Source organism: Chlorocebus sabaeus, chromosome 16 (assembly GCF_047675955.1).
Source record: "Chlorocebus sabaeus isolate Y175 chromosome 16, mChlSab1.0.hap1, whole genome shotgun sequence".
Lineage (NCBI taxonomy): Eukaryota > Metazoa > Chordata > Mammalia > Primates > Cercopithecidae > Chlorocebus > Chlorocebus sabaeus.
The window spans coordinates 46,791,178-46,818,513 of NC_132919.1; the positions used below are offsets into that span (position 1 = coordinate 46,791,178).

The 27,336-nt window shown below is 43.6% G+C and overlaps 1 protein-coding gene and 1 long non-coding RNA gene across 2 annotated transcripts in view; one reads left to right on the forward strand and one right to left on the reverse strand.

Moving 5' to 3' along the window:
* CA10 (carbonic anhydrase 10) overlaps positions 1–27,336 on the forward strand; it is a 556,758-nt gene that overhangs the window by 513,907 nt on the left and 15,515 nt on the right. Inside the window, exons 5-6 of the mRNA XM_008011426.3 lie at positions 21,669–21,764; positions 26,161–26,233. Coding sequence (XP_008009617.1) covers positions 21,669–21,764; positions 26,161–26,233 — 169 coding nt within the window. The remainder of the gene's footprint in view (positions 1–21,668; positions 21,765–26,160; positions 26,234–27,336) is intronic.
* Positions 7,306–27,124, reverse strand: LOC119622087 (uncharacterized). The gene is made up of 5 exons (XR_005238664.2): positions 26,619–27,124; positions 25,970–26,114; positions 24,904–24,947; positions 10,962–11,012; positions 7,306–7,376 (listed from the first exon to the last, which is right to left on the reverse strand). It is a non-coding gene; the product is annotated as an uncharacterized lncRNA (long non-coding RNA).

Genomic DNA, 27,336 nt, shown 5'->3' on the forward strand with positions numbered 1-27,336 from the left:
CAGTGAGGAGCTTAGCACCCGGGCCAGCAGCTGCGGAGGTTGCGCTGGGTACCCCAGCACTGCCAGCCTGCATGAACCCCGCTCGAATTCTCACCGGGCCTCAGCCGCCTCTCCATGGGGCAGGGCTCGGGACCTGCAGCCCGCCATGTCTGAGCACCCCCTCAGTGGTGGGCTCCCATACGGCCGGAGCCTACCCGATGGGTGCTGCCCCCTGCTCCGTGGCACCAGGTCCCATCCACTGCCCAAGGGCTGAGGAGTGCAGGTGCAGCATGGAACTGGTGGGCAGCTCTGCTGCAGGATCCACTAGGTGAAGCCAGCTGGGCTCCTGAGTCTAGTGGGGACTTGGAGAACTTTTCTGTCTAGCACTCTGTGTCTAGCTCAGGGATTGTAAACGAACCAATCAGCACCCTGTCAAAACGGTCCAATCAGCTCTCTGTAAAATGTGCCAGTCAGCAGGGTGTGGGTGGGGCCAGATAAAGAAATAAAAGCAGGTTGCCGGAACCAGCAGTGGCAACCTGTTCGGGTCCCCTTCCACACTGTGGAAGCTTTATTCTTTGCTCTTTACAATAAATCTTGCTACTGCTCACTCTTTGGGTCCACGCTGCCTTTAAGAGCTGTAACACTCAAGGCGAAGGTCTGCAGCTTCACTCCTGTCAGCGAGACCACGATCCCACCAGAAGGAAGAAACTGCAGACACATCTGAATGTCTGAAGGAACAAACTCTGGACACACCATCTTTGAGAACTGTAACACTCACCACAAGGCTTCATTCTTGAAGTCAGCAAGACCAAGAACCCACCAATTCCGGACACACTGGGTTCAAGCGATTCTCCTGCCTCAGCCTCCTGAGTGGCTGGGACTATAGGTGCCCACCACCGTGCCCAGCTAATTTTTTTATTTTTAGTAGAGACGGGGTTTTGCCATATTGGCCAGGCTGGTCTCAAACTCCTGACCTCAGGTGATCCACCGGCCTTGGCCTCCCAAAGTGCTAGGATTATAGGCATGAGCCACCATGCCTGACTGAGAATTGGGAATTTTAAAGGGCACGGATCCCATTCACATTGCTCAGGCAACACAGAATAATGACAATTATGCTAATTACTCCTCCAAACCTCATGGCAGTTTGGAGGACTATGCTTTTCCCTCCTCCAGCCGCCTCCATGGGCAGCGTCCTCTGCAAACCTATGCTTTCTTACCTCCTTGCCTCTTCAGAACAAACCTCTTACAAAGGAGTGCACAGCCTCCTGGAGATGGTTCTGTTTGTTTAAGGCAACTGGGGGCAACAGGCTATGTGCTGAAGATGAAACAGGAGCCGTGTTAATTTTGTGTTAATGACAGCAGAGCAATTTTCTTACAGGAAATAACTAGTTACCTTAATCATTTTAAGTAGTTATTAGCAGCAGCTAAAAAGGATGGCTATGCTTATCACAATACACGCACAAAGGAAATGAAGACATGAATAACAGGACCTTAAACAGACTTCTGGCATCTTCCTTCTGGGTGGTATTAAATGGTATTAATCTTTTTAACTGACTTCAATCCTAAGTCCACAGCCATGTGATAAAATGTTAAGTGAACTGCTGGAAATAGAGGTGGTCCCCCCAGATTTATTGTGCCAATTTACCAGCAGTGGAAGAGCACACCACTGCTGTGAGAAGAACCATAGAAAAGAAAGAATGACAGGTAGATGTATGGATTAATTAGTATAATGCAGATAATAGCATCTTTTCCAATATTAATACTTCTTCAGAGGCTGTTCTATATATGTCTCTGGGAAAGAAAAAAGCTAGAATATATTGTTTGCTATTTCATCCCATCCCCCTCACAAGATAATGATCAGAGTTAAGAAATGAATAAAACTCAGACAACTTTATCCAGACCACAGCCACACAATAAAAAAGTAACCACACAAGAAGGACAAAGTGCTTGTTCAAGGGTTTTACGATTAAGACATGTCAAGTAATTTTTTTCCTAAATAAGAGGACTATTTTTCTTCCCTGCAGTGGTTGTGCTTGTGAAAGGAATCGGCTGGATCAGTTCAGAAAAATGATCTATCTCAACAAAGTATATTTAGCGCTTATGATGTGTCAGGAGCTGTGCTAGGTCCTGGGGAAATAATTTCTATGAAACACTGTCCGGCCCTCAAGCAGCTCTCATTTTACTTAGGAGATGTCCTACACAAATCATTGCAATATAGAGCAGTAGAGGCCTTAATAGAGTTATGTTGTGGGCACCATGGTGGCAGAGAGCCATGCATGAGCATCTCTACCTGGAGGATGAAGCCTGGGCAGGGTTTTGAAGGATGACTAAGAGTTTTCCAGATGAACCTGGGGAGGGAAGGACATTCTAGGAGGAGGGGAAGGTGTGTTTACAGATACAGATGTGCAGACAGCCAGCAGCCAGATCCATGCATTATGTGGACTGGGCAGGGAGGTGAATGGTGAGGCTGGAGGTCATGGAGAGCCTTTCGGGCCGGATAAAAGAGACTGGACATTTCCCAGAGGAAACCAAGGTGCCGCTGAAGGATTTCCTCTGCAGGGAAATGAAACGTTTAGACCTAGAGCCATCACAATGGCTATGGAGAGACTGGCTTCAAGAGATGTAAGGTTGGAAGCAGTAAGGCCAGTTAGGAACTGATGCAATAATAAGGTAAGATTACTTGAGGCCCAAGCAGTAGCACTGGGCATAAAGAGGACAGGAATAGTTGCAAGAACCATGAAGTGTATTACAAAAATTCACAAAGCTTCGTGACTAATGAGCTCTCATGAATAAGGAAGACAAAAGAGTCTCCGTAGGCGCCCACGTCTATAAATGTAGCACTGGGAGGATGATGGCCATGTTAGAGGGGACGAAGGAAGAGGAGATTTGGAGTGGAGTTCAGGGTGGCAGGATAATGAGCTTGACTTGGAATAGGCTATTTGAAGTACAGAATTCCCAGTGAGTGCTCATAAGTCTTTCTTGCATAGACACAATGATTCACTACAACTAGCTGAGGTAGCTGCATGGACTGTTTGGGGCCATCCCTTGTCTCTACCATCTGGGACATCAAGGTTCCTGCTTACCAAATGCCAAAGGAGAGTGAGCACGACAGAGGATCCAGGGCCGGCTGGGGGGCTCATTTTCTCATCACTGCTCAACCCAGCTCTGAATTCATGGACCAAGAAAGCAAAGAGTGGCCCTTTCCTGAAAACCATCCAGTGTGACAGGCATTAAGGCCACAAGACTGTTCAACTCAGAAAGACCAACGAGAGAGGTGTGTGTTTTGTCTCAACCAAGACAGAGTCAAGAGTATCCATTTCTTGAGCGTGCCTTGGAATAAGCTAAGTTGATGGAGTTCTTCCAAATCTCCCCTCCTGCAAAGCCGCTGGAACTCCCTCCCCACTAGAAAGCAGCCAGAGCTCAGGGAACTCATTTTAACTATTCCAGGAGAAGACTGGGACTGGCAGGGTGGGGGATCTGGGCTGGTAGAATTCATTTATGTTCAATTCAGCTCCCCTGGGCAAATAGCCCTGGCTTGGGAATCAAGAAATGAGCTTTTCCTGAATTTCTGAAGTCCTTTCTGAGACACTGCAGAGGACTCTGAAAATAGTGCAGGCTATCTGGAGTTCACTTTCATTCTGGCTTCTGGTTAAGAGCCAGGATCTGATATTAGGCTCCTGGGGTCCAAATTCTAGCTCTCAACTTATTAGAAAAGTGAGATATGGGGTAAACTACTTAACCTCTAAGTTTTGGTTCCCCAGCCCCCACCACTCTGCAAAATAGGGGTGATGAAAATGTTATTACCTAACCCCATAGGGGATTCATTGGGAGGCTCAAACAAGATAATGCTTATAAAACACCAAGTACAATGCCTCGGTGTTGTACCCAATAAATGTTAACTGCATTACTGTACTAACTTAGGGCAACTGATCCCAACCCAGGTGCTAGTTACTCGACTGCAAACAGTGACTAAAACCATGGACTGTTAGTGAACTTTATAGCGCTGGCATGCTGTGATCCTGTATGCACTGGGCACTGAGCCATCTTTGTGGTGGTGGTAGCAGCAGTAGTATTGTTTGTGTGGGAGAGTCTGTGTGTATTTTGGGGAAGAGGTAATAAGAAATGTGGGAATATGGGTAACTTAAGATTCTTGAGTGCCTATTGCATGTCTGGTGGATACTAGATGTTTTAGATGCATTAACTTACGTAATTCTTACAACAATTGGGGAAATAAACAGTATTATCTCTACCCTAAAGATGAAGTTCAGACAGGTTAACTCAATGCCCTAAGTCAGTTATGAAGTGGCAAGGCTGGGGTTAGATTTCTAACTCTTCTTACTACTTACAGGCTATGGAGGAACTGCTACAAGCACAGAAGCTATCACTGAAAGCACAGTCAAGTCCACATTTTAATGTTACAAGATTTCAAAAGGAGGAAGAGAACAAATTCATACAGAAAAATCCAGAAGGCCAGCATGGAGGAGATAGCAATTTAGGAGGGGCATTCCACTAACAGAAATTATAGCCAAAACAATGGCCATTCCTGGTGGAGACAAACCACATGGATAAAGACCCAAATGTGGCTGGGTGCAGTGGCTCACACCTGTAATCCCAGCACTTCGGGAGGCCAAGGGGGGAGATCACGAGGTCAGGAGATCGAGACCATCCTGGCTAACAGGGTGAAACCCCATATCTACTAAAAAATACAAAAAATTAGCTGGGCGTGGTGGCAGGCGCCTGTAGTCCCAGCTACTCGGGAGGCTGGGGCAGGAGAATGGCATGAACCCAGGAGGCAGAGCTTGCAGTGAGCTGAGATCGCACCACTGCACTCCAGCCTGGGTGACAAAGCGAGACTACATCTCAAAAAAAAAGCGACCCAACTGTATGAAACTGTGAGGCATGTTCAGGAGGCATCAAAGAGCCCCTTCAACAGTAGGTGAATGTTGTAAAGGAGAAGGTGAGAGGAGGCTGGAAAAGTCAGGATCGAGCTGTGGAGAACCCTGAGGGACAGCTCAGGGAAGGGAGCCTTGAATTCAGGTGGGAAGGCGATAGCATTAGCAGGTGGGAAGAGCCAAAGGCCGGCCCCCAATCAGAACCTGCAGGAAAGCGTTAGTGCTGTGCCTGGGGTAGCTCCTACCTAGAAGACAGAACCTGAGACAGCTGACAGATACACCAAGTCAGCTGTGCCCATTTCTCCACAGCTGACATGAAGTAAAACACTCACTACAGGAGTTCAAGGGGACTTCGTTCCACAGGGGATCATTTATTTAGCCACCCCCTAGGTCCCAGAGCACTTCCATCTATTGGAGGCCAGATAACTTGGTACTTAACATTTTGTCTTTGGCATCAGACACAAGCTCTTGTTCTATTAAAAACTGTGTGACCTGGATACATTACTTAGCATCTCTAAGCCTCAGTTTCCTTAACTCTAAATTGGAGGTGATAAGGTTCTCATACATGGAATTTTTGCAAGGATCAAATGAGGTAATGCATGAGAACAGGCTATCACAGCCCTGGCTCACATTATAGCCCAATAATGTTCACTAGAGTTCACTAGTGGTGGTGTTACTCATTGTGGATATAAGAGATAAGCACCTGGAAACTTGGGGAAGTATGGATGCTACAGATAAATCCAGAGAAAGAGCTGGAATGGAGCTCAGGGATCACTGAACCCCTCAGCCAGGGCCCAACAAGCGAAGATTAATTCCCCAGGTTCACGTATGAGTTGGTGTCCCAGAGATTCCAGGAAAAAAAAATTAAAAAAGGAATGCAGACCCAAACAATCAGGGAAGCTCTCCACAATCCTTGGCGAGAAGGGGCTGCTTCTGCAGCCCACAAACCAGGTCTAACATGTGGCTCTGCCTTTTACTGACTGACTGACTTCAAGCAAGTTATTTCACCTCCCCCACTTCAGTTTCCCCATCTGCTAAATGGGGACAGTAATCCCTGCCTGTACACCTGTTGTGAGAACTGAATGAGATGACCTCTGTAGGGCATTGAGGACCCTGCTAGCTCATGGGAAACAACTCTCCTTAAATGGTAGCTACTATACTTCTTTTAAATTGAAGGTCAGGCAAGATAGGACGGGCAGATAAGAGTAGGGAGGTGTATCAGTCCATTTTCATGCTGCTGAGACTGGGTAATTTATAAAGGAAAGAGGTTTAATTGACTCAGTTCCACATGACTAGGGGGGCCTCACAATCACGGCGGAAGATGAAAGAAGAGCAAAGGGACGTCTTACATGGCAGGCAAAGACAGAATGAGAACCAAGTGAAAAGGGTTTCCCCTGATAAAACCATCAGAACTCATGAGACTTACTCACTATCATGAGAACAGTATGGGGGAAACCACCCCCATGATTCAATTATCTCCCACCGGGTTCCTCCCACATGTGGGAATTATGGGATCTAAAATTCAAGATGAGATTTGGGTGGGGACACAGCCAAACCATATCAGGAAGGTACACCAGACAAAAGCAGCAGCTTGACCAAGTCTACAGATCGAAACTAGACTGTCTTTGGGAATCAGAGACCTGGATTTAAGTCTCGATCTGTTGATAAACAACTAAGTGACTTTGGGTCCTCAGCTCCTCCTGTCTGAAAGACAGTTTTGAAGCATCCTGGCCTCATTCACAGAAGGGCTATTGTTTGGGTTCAGAAAGGAAGTGGGCAGGAAGATACATTGTAAATTATAAAGCTCTGCCTGCAAGAGCTGGTTTTCTCTCTCCCTGGACTGAAAAATGCTTGAGGCCAAGACTGAGTCTCTTCTTGAAATCGCCCCTCCCTGGTACAGTAGCTGGCATAGCATGCATGTCACTGCTCTGTGGATGGGAACCACACTGTCCCCACTCACCCTTGGGAATGCCTCAGACTCTGGCTACCCAAGGGATGAAGACCTTCCCCTCTAGCTGACCCAGTTCTACTGGAAACAACCTCTGCCCTGACAAAAGACAGAGGCCCCAGAGCGAGCCACGGTATTTGGGGGTGGACCCTTTGCGGAATGGTTGGGCCTGGGTTACAAGTATAGGCAGGAAAAAATGAAAAATGGAATCTGCCCCAGAGAGATCGGGACCAGTGGTTTCCAAGTAAAGCCACAGCGCTCTCACATACACACAGATACACTTGGAATGGATATTGAAGTCTTAATATAGACTGCCCACACGCCTGTTCCCAAGTGCTGTCAGCAAAATGCTGTCTCTGTTTCCCTCCCAGAGCATATTTTGGAAGCTTAGGACAAGGGCACCATCTGGACTTCCCTGCAGTACAGTGAGAGTAATTTGGCTTTCCCTCCTTCTGTCTCCTTTCCCCACTGTCACCCCCAACTCACCTTTCAGTCACAAGATGAAAGATCCTTCCGTAAAACAAAATCCACTAGGAGAGGAAAGAACCAGCTGCATCCTGCACAGAAGTGACATTGAATGACCACACAGGGTGCAGCAGGAAGGATGTTCCAACCCAAAGTCATTTTTTTTTTTGCTTGCTCAGCAGAAATGTGTAGCACAAGAAACTATCATTCTTCAAATTTACAGATAAGGAAACTGACTTTCCTAGCCACAGCCCTCCATCTGGGCAGTACGCACACATATATACCACAAGGGCTGTTTTAAAATGGGTAGGAGGTATTTGGGATTGACATCATGGTGGAAGTACTGCAAGCAATTAGTGGGAGTAGTGCAAAGTTTCCAAAGGCTCTGCAAGCATGGGACAGTCACACACAATGAAGACTTATTCAGACCCCACTGTCCACTGATCTCTAGTAATACTGTCTGGGGAGCAGGGGGAGAGCCGGATTCTGAGATTTAACTTGGCCCAAAAGCCCTTCCATCAGAATTCATAATTCCTTCTTCAATGTGATGCGTTCCTGTGACTCCCTCCCTCCTATGTGGCATGTAAGAGCCCGTAAAACAGATCTCATTGTCCTCTGGCATTTCGCTTCATTTCAAATCGCAGCAACAGGCTAGAATCAATATGACTATCCCTGGATTGTTCAAATTAGTTCCTGAATCATTGCTTTTGTACTTTTCCACATAAATGTGGGTACTTTCTTGGTATTCGGTTTTTCTTGCCATTTATTTTCCAATAATTGGATGAAATGTGTCTTGTTTCTTGGAATAAGCTAATACTTTTCTGTGCTCGCCAAAAGTTGTTTTGTGCTCATTACTCATCTTTTATAATCTTCTTGGATGCTTTTCCCAATTTTTCAGAAGCCTGAGTTGGGATCTCCTATTCCCTGCAATCTGAATTGATACATCATTTTCTTATTTGATTTTTTATTTAAAAAAAAATAAATCACTAAATAATTTGTGGTGCCTTGTATAGTTAAAATATTAGTAATCAGACAGATATTCAAATTACTTTTAACATGTCAAGTACTGGCACATGAGAGAGATTATTAAATTTGGGTGATTTGATTCCAGGCTCACCTGGCTCACCAAGAACCTAGGCAGGCTCTGGAAGGGCAGGAATAGGGGAAAGTTGGCAGGCAGTTGGCAATGTGATTTCTGGAAGAATCAGATACCACCATTGAGAAAATGTGCTATAGTAAAGGGTCACTTCCCTCTAGAGTTTTCAACCGAGTGTCAGAAACAAACCTGCTGTCATCAACATTCCCTACCCCTGCACGTACAACCCCCTTCTCCATCTTCAAACTTTGGATGACTTTCCACTGTTCTTAGGATAAAGGCAATATTCTTACCAGGGTGTCCAAGACTGAATGTAGTCTATACTTACCTTTTTCTCCTGAGTCAGCCTACCTCATTCCCCTTCCCTTCTGGGCTCCAGACTCTTCCTCTTACACATGATGCTACAGGACACTTGCACATGTGCCTCCTACTACCTCTAAGGTCTTCCCTCTTTTCATCTCCTCATGCCCAGCACAATGCCTGGCACATGGGAAACATATACGGGTTTGTTGGAAGAATCAATGAGTGAAGGTTTGAGATATTTTATTTGGATTTGGTTTGATTAGACCTAAGCACGATCAAATGGAGAAACCAGAAGTCACAACATGACTGCCAGGAGGCCCTGGGACTAAGCTGTACATTCATATTTTTTGCCCATGTCCTTGCCTAGCCTTCTTCTCTGTTGAGACAACCAGCCTGGTCCCATAGTTGTCCATTTGCAACCCCAGGCATAAACATGCTGCCTACTGAAACTTTGGTTTAAATATTTGGTTTCAATTCTACATACAATCACATACCACATAACAACATTTCCTTCAATGACAGGCTGCCTGTGTGACAGTGGTCCCCTAATTTACAATACCGTACATTGCTTGAGCCTTTTCAATGTTTGGATACACAAATACTCACCACCGTGTACAATACAATTGTGTATGGTAACATGCTGTGCAGGTTTGTAGCCTAGGAGCAATAGGCTATGCCATATACCATCTAGGTTTATATAAGTATGCTCTATGATGTTCACACAATGACAAAATCACCTAATAATGCATTTCTCAGAATGCATCTTGGTTGTTAAGCAATGTATGACTGTAAGTTGACTTTGATAGAAACTCAGGAGGCAACATCCTATATTTCCCATCAGTGTTTTAGAAGAATGACAAAACACTGTCCTTAAAATCTCCATGTTTTCCAGATAAAGACCCTGAGGTCTAAAAGGGGGCAGTGGCTCACCGAGCACACCTACCTACTGAGTGGCAGAGCTGTCATTCAAACTCAGCCCCTTTGACTCCCAGTCCTGTGCTCTTTCTAGTATCCATCCCCCAGAGTCAATCCACTGTGGGTTTAATGGCTTTGGAATAAACTAGTGTGTGTTTCTGCTTATTAAGTATCATACTTTATGCAATTAATATGTGCAAAACCAAGCCTAGTTCTGTTAACATTTTATCCAAATTGCTGTGCAGCTTCATTTACAAGAGGAGAGAAAACCCTCCTCTCTTATCTAAGATGTTATGTGTCTATTTTCCATGAATATGTCAGTTAGGACAGTAGACACCTAAAGTGACTCTTCTGAATTAACCCTGAGTGAATAAGAGGACTTTGGCAAGCAGTGCGTGAGGATTCAGTCTTTCCTTCCCCTAGGATGGGGACTAAGTATGAAGTGAGCTAGAAAAGTCTTCTCAGTCAACCCTTTGGTGTGCATCTATTGCAGGTACTGAGAGTCAGTGCCCCTGGATATTTGACAAATCACATTCCTCTTCAATTTAGTTATATCTATACCAGTGAAGCTATAAACCTTTATGAATAACTATAAGAGGATAAAACTTTGCATTGTGGTCTCCTGAAATGTCATTCAATCACACTGCCCTCTGGACACCACATTGCTGAAGCTTTCAGAGCCTTTCTCAGCATCACAGAGACATGCTTTGGCCTAAATTGTCTCATGATCATGTAGAAGCTGTCTTCCTTGTTCACTCCAGAGCTCAGACCTCAGGCAAAAGACATCCCAGGCATCCGGCTGAAGCATCGGATTCTTTTTTCTTTTTCTTTTCTTTTTTTTTTTTTTTTTTTTTTTTTTTGTACAGTTCATCCATTTAAGTGGGAAGTAATTCCACTAAAATGGATGTTAATTTGGTTAGCTATATCTAAATATAGGTAGTCCCTATTGAGATGTTCATGTCCCTTTTTTTCTACTTCATTCAATCGATGTGCTAGATCACATTGCAAGATTTCTCCAGCATTGATTTACCCTTAACTCCTGATATGAGACCTACTTGGTTGTAATAAATTATTTTTAATGCTTTTTCCACTAGCTAGTATTAATTTTGGCTTTTTGCATATGTGATTGTAAGAGACATTGGCCTATTTTCCCCTCAAATATCTGCTGGAATATACTTGTAAGCCCATCTAGACCAACACTTTTTGTGGGTAGGAGATGACCAAAAATAATTCTTGCCTTTATTCAAATGAACTACATAACATTAAATCTCTACAATTAAAACAAAGTGAGCCTTTACTAATACTATTTATGTGGGCTCTGGAATGACTTAATAAATATTTAACAAAAATGCCCTATACATACCAGTACAGTGGTTCTCATGGGACAAACTCTTCCACAGAAATGGCAATGATCCTAAAAGAGAAAAGGTATATCATTTGAGACATGTTCACTATACCTATTTTCATAATACAAGAATATAAGCTACAGAAAGACAAGACTGGCAAAATCTTCTTGGCAGCCATCAGACAATAAGACAAAGTAAGATACAAACGTGAATAATACACGGATTCTCAAGAAATACAGTCCCAAAAATGTGTGAATGGCCTGACTTTGTTATCTATGGAACTTAACACGTCACTTCATTCTAGGGCCTCTCCCTTTATCAGAGCCCCGGCAGCCAGACATTTGTAGTAATAAGCATTGCAACTCCCATTTAATGAGGGTTTACTTTGTGCCAGGCACAGAATTTGAAGCCTCCTTTATCTCATGTACACCTGAGCTCCTTTACATGTTTTAGGCTTCTTTAATCTGCATGATTCTTTGAGTGGTTATGTTGTCATCACAGTTTTGCCTGTGAAGAAATTGGAGTTCAGAGAGACCAAAAGACCCAGGAGTTGGAGCCAGAGCCAGACTCTCCTCATCTATGCCCTGTGTTGGGATGGGTTTGAAGTCATAGGAGTATGGGGAGGAAATAGGTTTAACTAAAATCAACAAAGGTTTCAAAAGGTCCTGCAGACTTCACTTTTAATTCATGGATGGTGGCAGCCACTGCCTAGAAGTCACTTCTGGGAGGATCTGGACGTCGTTGCAGGAGGTTCATCCCACTATGGCTTTCAGCAGCTTCTTTAATAAGAAGTGGAAGAGATACAGATGCTCTGGGGAAAGGATCATAGGAGAAAAGTTGGCTTCTAGAAGCAGCTATTTCAGAATGTTTCAGGGGGGGAAAAAAAAAAAAGCATCACGGGACTTCCCTGATTCTTTGTGTGTTATCTCATCTGTTTCTCTGATTTGCTTATACTCTGCCAAATTCCTGAAAGACTGTGTCATTGATTATCTTGTTTCACTCTAATGACAATTCTTAGATGCATCCCTATATTATGGATTAAAAAAAAATAATCAGAGGGGCTAAGTAGCCCCAACTTATGTGGACAGAAGAGGTATCTGACTAGGCTTAAGGTCTTGCATTTTCCAGCATGATCCTGCACCCAAATATATCACTACATTTGTGCAAACTCCTATACAACTTGATGAAAAATGTGCTTTAAAATCCAAGTTTTCTTATCTTTGGGGGGAAAATAATTGCATTTCACTCGGTTTTCTAGGTTGGTATGATAACCAGACCACATTTGGGGATCTTCAGTCAATGAAACTATGGAAAATTCTTTTTATTTTTAGCCATAATTGCATTCCATATCCTACAATGCAGAAAATCTCATCACCAGGCAGACCCATAATAATTGCCAAACCTTAGGGTGAGAATGTGGTGGTTGGTAAACATCAAACCATGGTCTTCTCTGCAGACTGTGTGTGCTCTTATGCATAAAGACAAACTTGTTAATGACTTTCTATAAATAAGTTCTAGCTTATAATTGTTGCAGCAACAGCTGCTGAATTGTGATCTCCCCTCAAATACAGAACACCTTTCCTTTTCTCTTTACTTTCTTGTAGAAAGAAACTATTTGCATGCTCTAAAGTGAAATAGTCACTGTCACTTTTTGTCTGTGTGACCTCAGAAGAGGTGTTTAACTTCTCTGTACCTTAATGTCTTCGCTTCACCTATTTTAGGAACAAATGTGGTAATATGGGTGAGCTCTTTTAGGCTATAGAATATACAGCATTCATCTCTGAACTTCTGGGATCTGGCATAGGGTGGGCATTTTGGACCTATATGTTGACTAGAATTCAGCTTATTTGAGTTGAATATGCCTTAAAAAGTTTAAAGGACTGTAGAAAGGTGACAATAGTAATCATCATCATTTAAAGGAAAGGGGGAGCTTAATGTTTAGGTTCTCTCAACATGTATTTTCCTTCTATCTGTATAGAACACTTACTGGAAAATATATGTCCTGGAAATTCTTTATTCATCTCCCAAATTAAAACTAGCAGGGGTCAGCAAACTACAGTCACAGACCAAATCGAGCCTATGCTGTGTTTCTGTACCTTTACTGGAACCCAGCCACACCCATTCTTTTATATTTTGTCCATTACTGCTTTCATACTATAAAAGCAGAATTGAATAGTTGTGACAGGTACTATATAGTCAGCATAGATAAAAATATTTACTATCTGAATTTTTACAAGAAAAAGTCTGCTAACCTTTGAATTACAGTATGAGCCATTCAGAATACATTTCTCTTTAAAAGTTCTCACCTCATTCACTGTCTGGAACACAGTGAGTGCTCCCCAATAGGTGACATCTTCCTCATGTTCCCTTGGGAGAACAGACTCAATGTCAGATCCACAAAGGAGACCTGCACATACCTAACCCCTATTTCTGCAGAAGCTGAAGGCTGTATTATCTATTGCTTGTATAATAAATATTGCATAACAACAACAATAATAGCTAATTATAGAATGCTTACTGCATGCCAGGCCCTGGGCTAAGTGCTTTTTTATATTCCGTTTTATAGAATCATCACATTATTATTACTATCCCTGTTACAGATGAGAGACTTGCTCACCTAATGGTACCCAGGGGTGAAAACAGGCTTTGTGACCCATACAGCCCAATGTGATACTCAGTGTCTTGTTTCCCATTAGAGACACCCTTTGGAATTCCAGACTGTTCTTCAACCAGTTCAGTCAAGCGCTTTGTTCTCTCTGTCCCTTGGGACATCACACTTCATTGTACAATAGACAGCCCGCATTGCTTCATTCATTCATTTAACAATTATTTCTGCCTTGATACAGTTAATATGTACCAGGTATAGGGGCTGTCACAGGGGCCAATAAGATAGAGCCCTTGCCTGGATGAAGTCTAAAGTCTAGTGAAAGAGGTGAGCATCATCAGTCACACAACAAATGTCAACATAAAACTGTGATATGTATTTTGAAAAGTACAGAGTGCCATGAGAGTGGGTCATGGGGATCTCCCTCAACAGGTGACCCTTGAGCTGAGATACAAAGGAGTTCATAAGTAGGAGTCAAACAGCAAAGGGAGGGAAGGGTATTCCCTCCCTTCTCTGTTTGAGGGAAGGGAAGCATAAGAAACAGAATAAGCACATGTTCTAGGAAAGGAAGAAGCCCAGTATATAAGGGAAGCTGAAAGAAAGACACTGAGCAGAGCACAGAAAACAAGGAGACATGGTTAGAAAAGTCAGGGGTCCCAGGTGTGCATTTTTATGTTACAGGCAAGGGGAAGCCACTGGTGTGTTTAAGCAGGGGTAAGGTGATAGCATTGTCACTCTGAATGTCATGTGTGGTCTTCTGTTCCAAGGCTGCTCTTTTGCATTCAAAGGGCTTCTGCTAATGGAGCATCATGCTGAGAAAGGCGATCTAAGGTCTGAGAATATAGTCTGTTGCCCTCCTGAGGCATGAGGGGTGAGTGAGCAACCCCTGGCATGCACTGGTGCATCACCTTGCTACCACAAAATGAAAACTCTGAGACCTGTGCAACTGAAGCTGCTCCCAGCTTAACCTACGACAAGTGTGGCTTGTGTCAACTTGGAAGCCTGCTTGCAGCAGGTCTGCTTATTTAACACAGAGGAGTACTTGTCTATTAGCTTGAAAGCTGAGTTACTGGTCACCAAAGGCTAATGGTTTTCAGGCTTCCACTTCAATTAGGTGCACAGGAGAAGCTTTGCCTCTGGTCCTAAGAAAATTCTAGGACATAAGTGAAATTCTTCACTACCCTTAGGATGGAATCAAGACCCCCTACCTTGGCCTGCCAGCTCTTCATGGTCTTCTCCTGCCTTCCAATACAATTTCTCCTCATACCACCCTCCCTTACTTAGGAGCTGCCCAATAAGCACATGTCGAATGATTGGATCTATGAATGACTGTATAATCATGGGCAAGACATAGCACCTCTTTGATCCTCATTTTCTTCATTTTTAAAAGTAATGGGCTGAGAACTAAGGCCTTGGTTTTCTCTAAGATGCCTTCTAAGACTCTATGAGATGCAGAATTCGTATTCATTCAGCAAATGCTTGCCAACATCTCCTCTGAGCCAAATCCCATCACCAGGGATGTGATGATGGATATCCATGCCCTTGAGATGTTTACCCAAAAGTAGACACAGACACAAAGAGAATAGTTTCAAAATAGCATATGCTTGAGTATGAACTCAAATAGTCACAGGAACTGGGCACAATCCCAGCTCTGCCACTATCTCTCAGAGGCTTGGTGTCTCCATGACTCAAATGGAAATAATGGCACTAACTCATGGAAGTTTTCAAGAATTAAATGAGATGTTTCTGCTGCCATCATCTCTGGCACAAAGAGGTGCTCGACAAATGTTGGTGATGATCATCAACAAGTGGTGATGATGACCTTTTTTTTTTTTTTTTTTTTTTTTTTTTTGAGACGGAGTCTCGCTCTGTCACCCAGGCTGGAATTTTCAGTGGTGCGATCTCAGCTCACTGCAAGCTCTGCCTCCCAGATTCACACCATTCTCTTGCCTCAGCCTCCCAAGTAGCTGGGACTACAGGCACCCGCCACCACGCCCGACTAATTTTTTGTATTTTTAGTAGAGACGGGGTTTCACTGTTAGCCAAGATGGTCTTGACCTCCACGCCTGACTAATTTTTTGTATTTTTAGTAGAGATGGGGTTTCACTGTGTTAGCCAGGATGGTCTTGATCTCCTGACCTCGTGATCCACCCGACTCAGCCTCCCAAAGTGCTGGGATTACAGGCATGAGCCACCACACCCAGCCGATGATGACTAACTTTGACAATGATGTTCAGCACCCATGTAACTGTATCAGGTGTCTATGGTTTACATCTGTTCTGATCACCCAGTACCCATGCCATTTTGGTTGCAAAATATTTTGAATTTTGATTAGAGTTCTCCAAACAGAATCAATAGGCTATATACACAGATATGTAAGAGATTTATTGTGGAAATTTGCTCACAATTATGGAAGCCAAGAAGTCCCACAATACGCAGTCTGCAAGCTGGAGAACCAGGGGGTGCTGACTGTGTAATTCCCAACCCCAAACCATAGGGAGAGAGGTGATCGCTAGTATAAATCCCAGAGTCTAAAATCCGGAGACCCAAGAACCAGGAGCTCTGATGTCCAGGGGCAAAAAAAGAGGGATGTCCCAGCTCAAGGAAAGAGAGATAATCCTCCACCTTTTTATTCTATTCATACCTGCAATAGATTGGATGTTGCCCACCCCCACTGATAAGGCCAGATCTTCTTTACTCAGCCTACTCATTCAAATGCTAATATCTTCTAGAAGCACCTTCACAGGCACACCCAGAAATAATGTTTTTCCTGCTCTCTGGGCATCTCTTTGCCCAGTCAAGTTGCCCATATAAAATTAACTATCACAAACTTGCCTCCTGGATGAGAGCACCTATGAGAGCAGAGAGGAGCCACACTTGGTGCTCAGAGACAGTATTTCATGGAAGGTGTCCTGGAGAAGATGAGACACAAGGAGAATAGTTGCAAAATAGCATGTGCTTGGGTGTGAACTCAAATAGTCATAGGAACTGGGCACAAACCCAGCTGAACTATGAGGTAAGGAAGGGTAAGCAAGGCTTCCTCAGACCCCATTTTGCCCTCCTCTACACCAGAGAGATCTTTCAAAAACGCACATCAGATCAACTGGTTTCTTCTTTAACACCTGTTACTTCCTATTGTGTTCGGAATAAAATCAAAGCTCCTCACCATGATCTACAAAGCCTTGCATGAACTGATCCCATCTTGAGCCACCTTCATCCTTTCTCAGCCATTCCTAGCTGCTTGTCCCTATCTCAGGCTCTTTGCATTGGCCATGCTCTCTACAAGTGATATGCCTCCCTCTGATCTTCCCATACCTGGGCTCCTCGTCATCAGAATTTGGCTCAAATGTTAGCCCACCCAAAGGTTTTCACCAACCATACTACAGAATGTTGCTCCCACTTCTGCATCCCTGCCCCCATTCTTTCCACTGTTGCCTTTCACTCTGTAAGCCAAAATCTTGTTTTGTTTCCTTCAAAGCTATCTTTGCCACCATCTGAAACTATCTCTAGGAGGACAAAGACCTTCTCAGTCTTATTCCAATTGACCTTAGCACATAGTTGGCCCTTAAAGATGTTTTGAACAAATGAATTCCAGGTCCATATAAAGGATTGAGGTGAGGTGGCCTTTCTGAGATGAGAAGACAAAGACAAGTCACATCAGATCATGGAGGACTTAGATATAGAGAATGCACTGGATCATGGCACCTGCCATGTGGGAGCATCATGACAAGACTGGTAATATTCTCCCTGGAAGACTGCCTGTCATTTCTCAGTCTTGCATTTTCAGGAAGCTTCTCTAGGAGGATACTTGCCTAAAACTAATTTAAAAAATCAAGATTATAAAATAATTTCCAGGAATCCAGGTTTAGCCCTTTTTACATGGTAATTCCAACTAAACTAGCAGAAGTTCTCAAGGCATCTCTTTAATGAGTGTCTTAGATTCTTGAATTTGGTGTTTAATTAGCATGTCATCATCAGCCCCCAAAGAGTTTGCTCTCATTGTCCCTGCAATCTTAGTCAAATCATACACTTGCTCAGACAGTTGAACAATCACTTATCGATCATCTGTTTCACATCAGACACTCTGATTACTCTGCATAAGCCTTAAAATTGGGGCTCAGTTAAGGTATAGCTTAGGGCCCATCTAAGTTATTCAAAAATTTAGACTTTAAATGGTTGAGATTTAAAAGTGTTACCTATAAACAGCAAAAAGAAATCCACAGGCATCACTTTCAGAACCCATCTGCCAATCTGATACTCTGTCCCTAGCAGGATGTGATTTGCACATTGCTGCTCCCCAAGCCCAAATTCATGGTAGGAAAAGCAGTGAACCCCACTTTTCTCCAGACCCACCTGGACCCATGCATGCTGTGAGTGGTTAGTGGGTATTGGGTTGGCATTCTTGTGCCTGACTAGGGAAGAGCAAAGGCAACAGCTGCAGGAACTGTGATCACCACCAACAAAGACCTGGAAGGCAGTAGAAAGGAAGCAGCACTTTTTCATGGTTAAGCCCTGCTGTTGGTACATGACCTGGTACAGGTCCCAGGTTATCCTTGATGCCAAACCGTGTTCTTACAGCTGAGAACAAAAAGCCTGGTGACTGTCAAGCTGTCTCCTGAGCTCTTCTGTTGCTCCTAGATGTTCTGTTGCCTGGGGAATCTCCTGGTGCCTCTTCAGCACACAAACATACACATTCTATAAACTGCAAAGGCCTATAGAGCACATGTCTGTCTTAATAGCCATCACCTGAAGTTAAACACCCCCCAACTCCCACCTCTATTTTCTCCTGGTTCCAATCTGCCCTCTTACAGTCCATGCTGATTATCTCATTCCCCTGCTCAAAGCCTATCTATTGTTGACATTCCAGGGGTCCTATGATCTGGACTCAGCCTGTTTTCCAACATAAGTGATGCATGTGCTCCTTAACCCACCCACACTGAAGTAGAGAAGGGGTAAACAGCCAGACAAAACAGGACTCTGCTCACCAGCCAACAGTATCAGCTATAGCAGCACTTCTGAAACTTTAGCGTGCATCCAAATCACTAGGAATTTGAGAAAATGCAGATCTTGATTCAGAAGACCTGGGATGGGGCTCCCAGTTGTGCATTTCTAACAAGCTCCTAGATGCTGCGGCTGCTGCTGATCCCTAGAGCACACACTGAATAGCCAAGCTCTATGTCATCTTATTAACGTCTGACTGGGGGTCAGAAAGAAAATGCTCAAAACTCATATTCAAAATAGCTTTATTTCTAGAATGTATTAACTATAAATTCACCAGTTTTGTAAAGCAAAAGATCAATTTCATATGGTTCAACCTAACACAATAGACAGTCCATCAACAACTGCTAATAGAAACCAAAGCTCCTGATATCAAAATCCTAGCCAACTCACCTTGGAACAGACAGGAGGCACGACTTCAGATCAAAGTTTTAAATGTGTTAACTTAAGCTTAAAGTACAGCACAGCCTCAGCCCTGTAGTTGCCAGCTCCTTTCTTACAGTTCCTGGCTCCCGAAAGAATCCCACCCTATGGGGCAACCTATGGCCCAGGAGACTTCTTCCTGCCTTTTTCTGGCTTGCAAGCTGGACAGAAGGATCACTCCACTGGATTGCCTTTCACATCCCTGCTCTGGTGTTCAGAACATGCTGTAACTTCAAGGCATGTCTGGAAGCACTGGCACATTCCCTGGTGGTTTTGTCGGTCACCTGTATCAGTGGGAAGAACTTAGCAGATGGCAGGGTGTGTTTTGTTCTCATTAGAATCTTACTCAGCACTGGAAGGGAGGTGTGCTGAGTGTGTGAGAACCCCCCAGTCCCTGGTTCTTCCACCTGGCAACATTTCTCCACCTGCAGAAAGTCCTGGTTGTGTAGGGGTACAAGGGAGGGGGTATTAAAAGTCCTGCAGAGGCAGAGCAACCCCTGCCTGTGGTTGCCTTTCTGATGGCAGAGTAGCTACTGTAGAGTCGTCCGTCTTCATTGGCAAAACTCATAGGTGAAAAAGCAAAAAGCAAATAGGATATTTCAAGAGCAACAGTAATATGTGCTCTCTTCATGAGAAGTTCCACTACTGCTCAGGAAGCTCAGGATAGTCTCAGATTCAAGGTACTGTCCATCTGATTAGGCACCGATGGGATATTAATGCTCATTGATTATGTTCCACTTGTTCTCAAGTCCAACCTCCCTCTAGCTGGTAAGCTTTTGATGAATACAAGTATCACCCCACATCAATTAAATCAGAATGTGAGAAGGCATAGACAGGCACAGGTGGGCTTTAAAAGCACCCAGGCGATCTGGATGCACAGTGAAGGTCACAAACCACTGGGTTAGATACGGTTTATTTTTCTCAAAGTTCAAGGAAAAGCATCTTTTTTGATCATCACATTTCTCAACTTCTAAAACTTCACCTTTTTTAATGCAATACAAGATATTGGCAATAATGAGTACTCTCCTACACTTTCAGAGTCACAAATCACTTCTATGCACACCACCTTATTGGATTTTCAAATCAGCCTGTGGAAAATGCTAACACCATTACAGAAAGATATATGATGTGCTTGCTGTGCCATTGTTTATAAGAGACAAAAAAAATGGAAACAACCCAAAAGCCAGTGAGAAGATGTCTAAATATGTTATGGGCATTTGTGCAACTGAGAATTCTCTAGTTATTAGGAAGACTTGGGGAGATCTATATGCATTGACTTAGAGAGATAGCTACAAACTACTTTTAAATTTAAAAAAAATCAAGTTCAGAATCATAATTATGAATCGTCCCTTTCTATTTTTTAACACTTACTGTGGACTAGGGAATTTATTGTTTTTTATACCCTATGTGTGTTTGTGTGATTTATAAGCACAAAACAAGTAACCACAAGGATGTACACTAAACTGTTTATAGTTGTGTGTATGGCGTGGACTAGAATTAGAAAGAGGTGGTAGGGGGGCATCACTTTTTTTACTTCTATGTTTTAATTTGTCAAAAAATTATGCTTCCGGCTGGGCGCAGTGGCTCACACCTGTAATCCCAGCACTTTGGGAGGCCAAAGTAGATGGATCACGAGGTCAGGAGATCGAGACCATCCTCGCTAACACGGTGAAACCCCGTCTCTACTAAAAATACAAAAACTTAGCCTGACATGGTAACATGCACCTGTAGTCCCAGCTACAGCTACATTGGAGGCTGAGGCAGGAGAATCACTTGAACCTGGGAGGCGGAGGTTGAAGTGAGCCGAGATCATGCCACTGCACTCCAGCCTGGGTGACAGAGCAAGACTCCAACTCAAAAAAAAAAAAAAAAAAAAAAATTATGCTTCCATACTGTTAAGAAAAAACTATTTTAAAATCACGGCCCTGAGATGAATTTTAAGGAGAGATCATCTTACGCATTTTTCAGAGGAAACAATTGATCCCAGTGATGTGGGGTAACATGATCATGTGGCTTAAAATTGCTGAAACATCTGTTTGAACATGTATGTATGCTTATGCACAATTTTTAAAAATGAATTTTAAAAAAATAAGTAACAGGAAAAAGGCTCAACAGGTGGACTGATCCTTGTTGAATGAGGAGGAAATAAAGTCCTGCACAACCAGATGACCAGAGCAGGCTGATGCATCAAAAGCCTGATCCATCAGCTACTACTGCATCTTGCAGGCTAGCCAGTTTCATCCCAGGTCATGGCTGACTCAGGACCTAACAGTTCCCTGTTTGCCCCCAGGCTGCGAGGAAGATTTACTGGCTGCCAGTGGCAGCTGTTGGTGCAGCAGGGACACAACGTCCACCCCTACAGGGCAGTTCCATTCCTAACAAGGAAAATTCACTTTACACGTGCTTCAGGGGAAATGTCCTGGGATGGAGCCAGAGCCAGATGGGCTCTGAGCTTATTAAAAGCATGCTTGTTACCAGAAAACATTTGCAAATATGTGTGGGTATTTTTGTGTGTGTGTGTGCATGCATTTTACACACACGCGAACACATATCCCTCTGAAATCCCTTCAATTAAGATTGTCTTCCAAATTGTTCCTCAATGTACTTTGCAGTTTACCCTTACGTAGGGGCAAGTGCTATGCCTCCTACCTTTTAATGTTGGATTATTGTTCTGATTCTTGTTTTTCCCTCCTGCCAGGTGCAGCTCATCCACTATAACCATGAGCTATATACAAATGTCACAGAAGCTGCGAAGAGTCCAAATGGATTGGTGGTAGTTTCTATATTTATAAAAGTAAGTCTCTTGCATTCCTTCATTCTTCTCACCATCCCCACCTCAATCAGAATACCAATTTATGGTCTCTGTTGGAGTTAGAAATATTAAAAGGGGTGCTATCCATGCCTACGAAAACTACGGGGTGGTGCCTTTTATATACATGAGATTTATGAAAAATGAGGTCCCCTGCAGTGAGATGCAAAAATGATGAGCTCCATTCCAGAGCATCTGGGCCTGAGGATTCAAGCAGCTTCTGTCCTAGAAAGAAAAAGGCGGCTGGATCCAGGAACAGGCTTTGGGACCCAACTAATGTAGTCAAATCAGAAGGATGTAATACTAGAAGGGCAGGTGGCTCACTAATGCCCCACAGGATTAAAGTCCTGTTCACCATTCAGCTGCCCCTTATAAACACAGGAAGCAGCGAGACGTCTCTCCTCTCCAGGCACTGCACTAAATAGCTCCTTCCAGCTTCCTCACAATTGGTGTGATCATCATCTTTCTGTCTTACTCTCCCACTTCTTCATAAGCATCCCTGGTAATAAGATTACCCACACTGACTTTATAACATTCTAAGGAAACTCCACATCTCCCTAACAGTCAACAATGACAACATAAAATCTCCAACCAAGCACATTCTAATTTGTTAAAAAAAAAAAAAAAAAATACCAAATACCTTTAACATTTTAGCAGATGTAGAGAGAAGCAGGTATGCAAATTTTTTAATAAAAAAAAGAAATTGCTTTCCTAATTAGAAAAAGTTTTTAAAAAGCAATGTGTGGCAGTTCCAAACATTAGCAGTCACCATGCTAGCCCCTGGGGACGTTTTGGCCAGATCATTAGAGAAAGTGCCCCAATCAGAACTGGGAATCTAATGAAGATGATGAATAGAAACCCAGTATTTGCCACCAGGGAATTTTAACAGGGCTGTCATGATGACATCATTATTACTCAAAAGAATGGGTACCTGGGGCACTACTCCCTCTCCCCACCCTGACAAAAGCATTACCCCATGCAATAGGCACTTCACCCTCCCTGGTCATTCATGCCATGCCCCCTCCTAACTTCCTCACCCTCCCCTCAGTCAGATCGTGGCAGACCTATGCACTGGGCAGGGGCTTGACGGAGCATCTATGGCATGTTGCTATCCATGGCTACTAAGGTCAACCTCCTCTGGTTTGTCATTAGCAAAGAGAGGAAGGGACATTTGGCCAGGGAAGCATATTTTTTGGCTTTCATGCCTTTATGATACTCGACACGACATCTCAAAGGAAACTGGTCCCAGCACAGATCCTAATGGTATCTCCTGGCATCATCACAAACCCTGGAATGATAAACAATAGATTTCTGAATGCCAGACACTATGATATGTATTTTACATCTATTTTATTGTTTAGTAATAAATTCAGAGTTGGGCATTTGTGTTGTATCTTGCAGACGAGTAAAATCATTCAGAAAGCCTTTGGCATTTCACCCAAGTTCATGTCGCTTATCACAGCCCAGCCAGGAGAGGATCCAAGTCTTCCCTGACTTTAATACTCATGAAAGAATGGCTTACTCATTCTATCCCTTTCCAATAGAGCTGGGAGAAAGCAAGTGAGGGCAAGAAGGGAAACTATGACATTTTAAAACCTTTTTCCCATGCTCCTCACAACCCCATGCTACTCATAAGCACAGGGCAAATTCCTGTATCTCTTAATGAAGCCCTGATTGTGTCATTGATAACCAATTTGTACATTCAACCTGGGCCGCACTCACTGTGAAGCCTGTAGATATGTCACAATATTATCATGTGTGTCCAGGAGCTCACCTCCCCCTATGGCTTTCCCAGCACAAATCCTGCCTGCCCCAGCAATTCCTGTCCTTTGGGGAGTGTCTCGACCTTGGTCCTGACTTTGCCTCACATGACTGAAAGCTTGAATCAGTGACTGTCATTCCGGAAGCACAGGCACATGACTGCTGACAGAGTGATGGATACACAGGGAAGCCAACAGCAAACTACCAGTGTGTTTCACAAGCTCCTACAGAAACGTTCATTCCTACCGAGCTCATGACTAGCAGTTGGGGTTAGCAGGTCCTGGTTGCTTGCCCACAGGTTGTTGAAAGGAACTTAGCCTGTAGACCCTGAGGTCAGTGAAGGGATAATGACTAGCTCCTGTATCTTCTCAGGTCAGTTTCACTCCTAGGGATGAAGCCCTTCTTTCCCTGAGCAGACCTGAAGCTTTCTTGCTAGATCTCAAAATAAGCCACAACATTTCTGTCTTCCCTCCATATAATCAGCTCCCAGAAAATCAACTCCCAGACAATCAACTCCACCATGAGTTATTTACGCTGTGGCTGACCATTCACTCATCTCAAAACTCTGATAGAGCGTGGGGTACTACAGGCCAGCCCTCTGCTAGGCACTGGTACCCAGAAGTAAGACGAACAAAGCTCTTGGTCCCTAAGGGTTCACAGCTTCTTGTAGTTGTCCTCCCCTCCTTCTGAACTCTCTGCCCTTCCCTTTCCAGCAGGGTGGGCAGGAATGGGATATGACAAGTCCCACATCCTGGCAGTTTAGCCCTAGAGTTATCACCCTGGCTAAAAGCTGAGCCATAAAAAAGTTGGAGTTACTGTCTAAAAGGAGATACTTGCTTATCTGTTTTATTTATCTGTGTCCTCCACAAATCTCCCACCCTTGCTGTGACCACAGGGAACTGAGATTTGGCTGTAATTGCTGCTCAATCACACACCATTAACTTCCCACTTAAGCTCACTTATACCAAGTACATATTTTATCCTCTCACCCACGCAACCAACACACTAGAGCCCACAAATCATCTGTGTGCACTTTGGAAATTTTTCAATTATTTTTAATCAGCTCAAAACAGTCTGGTCCCAACATAAGAGCTGCCCAGACTCACCAGGTACCAGGAGCTCAAGGCACCCAGGTGTTAAGGTACATAACAGATCCCTTACCTGCCACAACAATATATTCCTAGCCATCTTTCTTCCATGGGGTGCATCAGCACCAGGAGCAGGCTTCAAGCTATCTTTTAAATGACTGAAAAGGATGTCAAAGTAGATGTTGAATATAGCACTGAGGGGAGCAACAGTATTTAATTTGGGACTTTTTCTATTTAGGGGTGGACTTTTACCTCCATTGGGCGTTGTCACTCACCAAGCTCCCTTTGGTGTGTGTCTCACCACAACACAGCCAGGAAACTGCAAAAAGAGAGACAGATGGTGGGAAAATAAACAGTCTGTGCTTTCTCTAAGCTAAAATTACCTGTTGCTTATCTAATAATAATAATCATCTGCTGCAATTTTTCCAACCCTCAGATAAATCAGATTTAAAATGTTGATGTGTCACAACATCCGATTAGCCGCTGAGGCATAAATTACAGAGCAGAGCTAAGCAAGGTAGGAGAGAAATGACTAGGATGAACAATGGTACCCCAGAAAAGGCTGAGTAAACAAATGTTGTTAAGAAAACCCTTTTCTCATGTAGGGCCACATCACAGTCTCATCAATGATAGTTCCCTACTGAAGCCCCTGAAAACCTGGTTTCTTCTCCCAAAGGAGGAATTTGAAGCTATAAGGGCATAGGCATAAAATGGGAATGGATCCCTGAACATCTGGTACAATGTTTGACCCATGATAGACCCTCTGCAAATATTTGTTGGATGGATGGATGGATGGATGGATGAATGGATGGATGGATGGATTGAATTACATGGCTTATGAAGTACTCAATTCATGCAATAATGAGCAGTGATATACCAAGATCCTATACTACTTTTCAGTTTTTTTTCCCATTTCCTTATACCTCTATTCTGGGTATTCTTTATGTCTCACTCTCTACCTAGATGAATTTCCCCTTCCTAACATGCCAGTCCCTACCTTGCTTAAAAGCCTGACATGATCTGGCCCCTGCCAATCTTTCTAGGATCACCTCCTCTCCTTCCCCACACTCTCAGCGCCAAGTACACTGAAGTCCTTGCATGCATGCCTAGTTCTCACTTCCCCGTGTCCGTGTATGTACAGATTATCCATATGAAATGCTTTTCCTTGCCTTTCATCCCTTTTCACACTCTATCACCAGAACACTTTGTTAACTTCCACCCACCCTCCCAGTCGCATGACTTAAATTCTCAGGTGGTGGCTGGTCTTCCTCCAACATCATTACACCAATGACTCAAATCATGGCACTCTCCACACTATATGAGAGTGGTTTGTTCACTTACCTGTCTTCCTCTCTAGACTGGGCTGTCCTTGAGAGTAGGGACTCTGGCTTTGCTGTCTGAATTTCCAGCTGTCATTGTGTTTGGCTCATGGTAGGTACTTGGTAACTATGAATGAATAAGTGAATGCCACGGGGAGATGTTTGTCCTGCAAGAGTGACGGCCAGTCATTAATATTTTCTTTTCTCCTCCAGGTTTCTGATTCATCAAATCCATTTCTTAATCGAATGCTCAACAGAGATACTATCACAAGAATAACATATAAAAGTAAGTTTGGTTCAATTTCCTCTACAGCAACTATTCTATAAATGTTAGACCTGCCTGAAGGCAGGAAGCCAGAACTGATGATCTCCATGGGCCCTTTTCAGTTTCATGATCCTGCAATTCTGTTGAAAGTCACTCTGGAGAGTAGGGTTTGGCTAAGAAGCAGCTCATTTCAAGCAGAAGTCCCTAGGGTGCCTTTGTCATCCATGCCTAAGGCGATAATGATTATGATTATGGTGGTCATCTTTATCCCACAGATTGGTAATGAGCCAGGGGACTCTGCTGGCTGATACGCTCCACCATGTCAGCTGGCCACAGTTGGGGCTTTGCCAATTATGGGATTGAGAAAGCACTCATCAGGTACTATGGATCCGATCGCAACACTTACAGAAGTCCTCAGCTAGACCAGTTCTGTGTGTGTGGCTGGGTCTCCTTTCCAGGCAGAGATAGGATGGCATCTCTCTTTATCCACATGTGTGGCCTATGGATGTAGAGGACTTTGTCCAGTTTCCTTGGGTTTCCAGAGTGTTTTATCCCCAGACTCCTTACACAGAAGAGAGAACAGTGCAAAGTTGAAGGAGGAAGGAAAAAGATGCTGCTGTCATCCCCAGCAATCCCAGAAGGTGCAGGATTTGGGAAAAGTTGGGTGAGATAGCACACACCAATAGATGAAAGAAATAATATGAGGAAAAAAAGATTGTCTCTACCTAGTTAGGAGTGAGCAGGATACTGGGATTTAAGTCTTGGCTTTGTCCTTTATCAAGGAGTTTCCTCACTTTGACTTTGTCATTCATCTTGTAAAGTAAAAAAGCTGAACTTCAAGTTTCTAAAGTCCTTCTAGGTCTGGGATTCTGAATCAAGCAATAGGTAAATAATGATTCTCACAAAAGTGAAAAACAGTTGGCAAACATCCCAGCACCCCACATCCCCTTGGTGTGCCCTTCACCAAGCCAGGAGCTCAGCTGTGTCTGCTGCTTCTATCTCCAATGGCAATGTGAAAAAAAAAAAAAAAAAAGAATGTGTACAGATCTCATCTTGGACTGCCAAGGGAGAGTATGGAGAATCCTTCACTCAGCCGTTTACTCACTTAACCGACACACATTTCC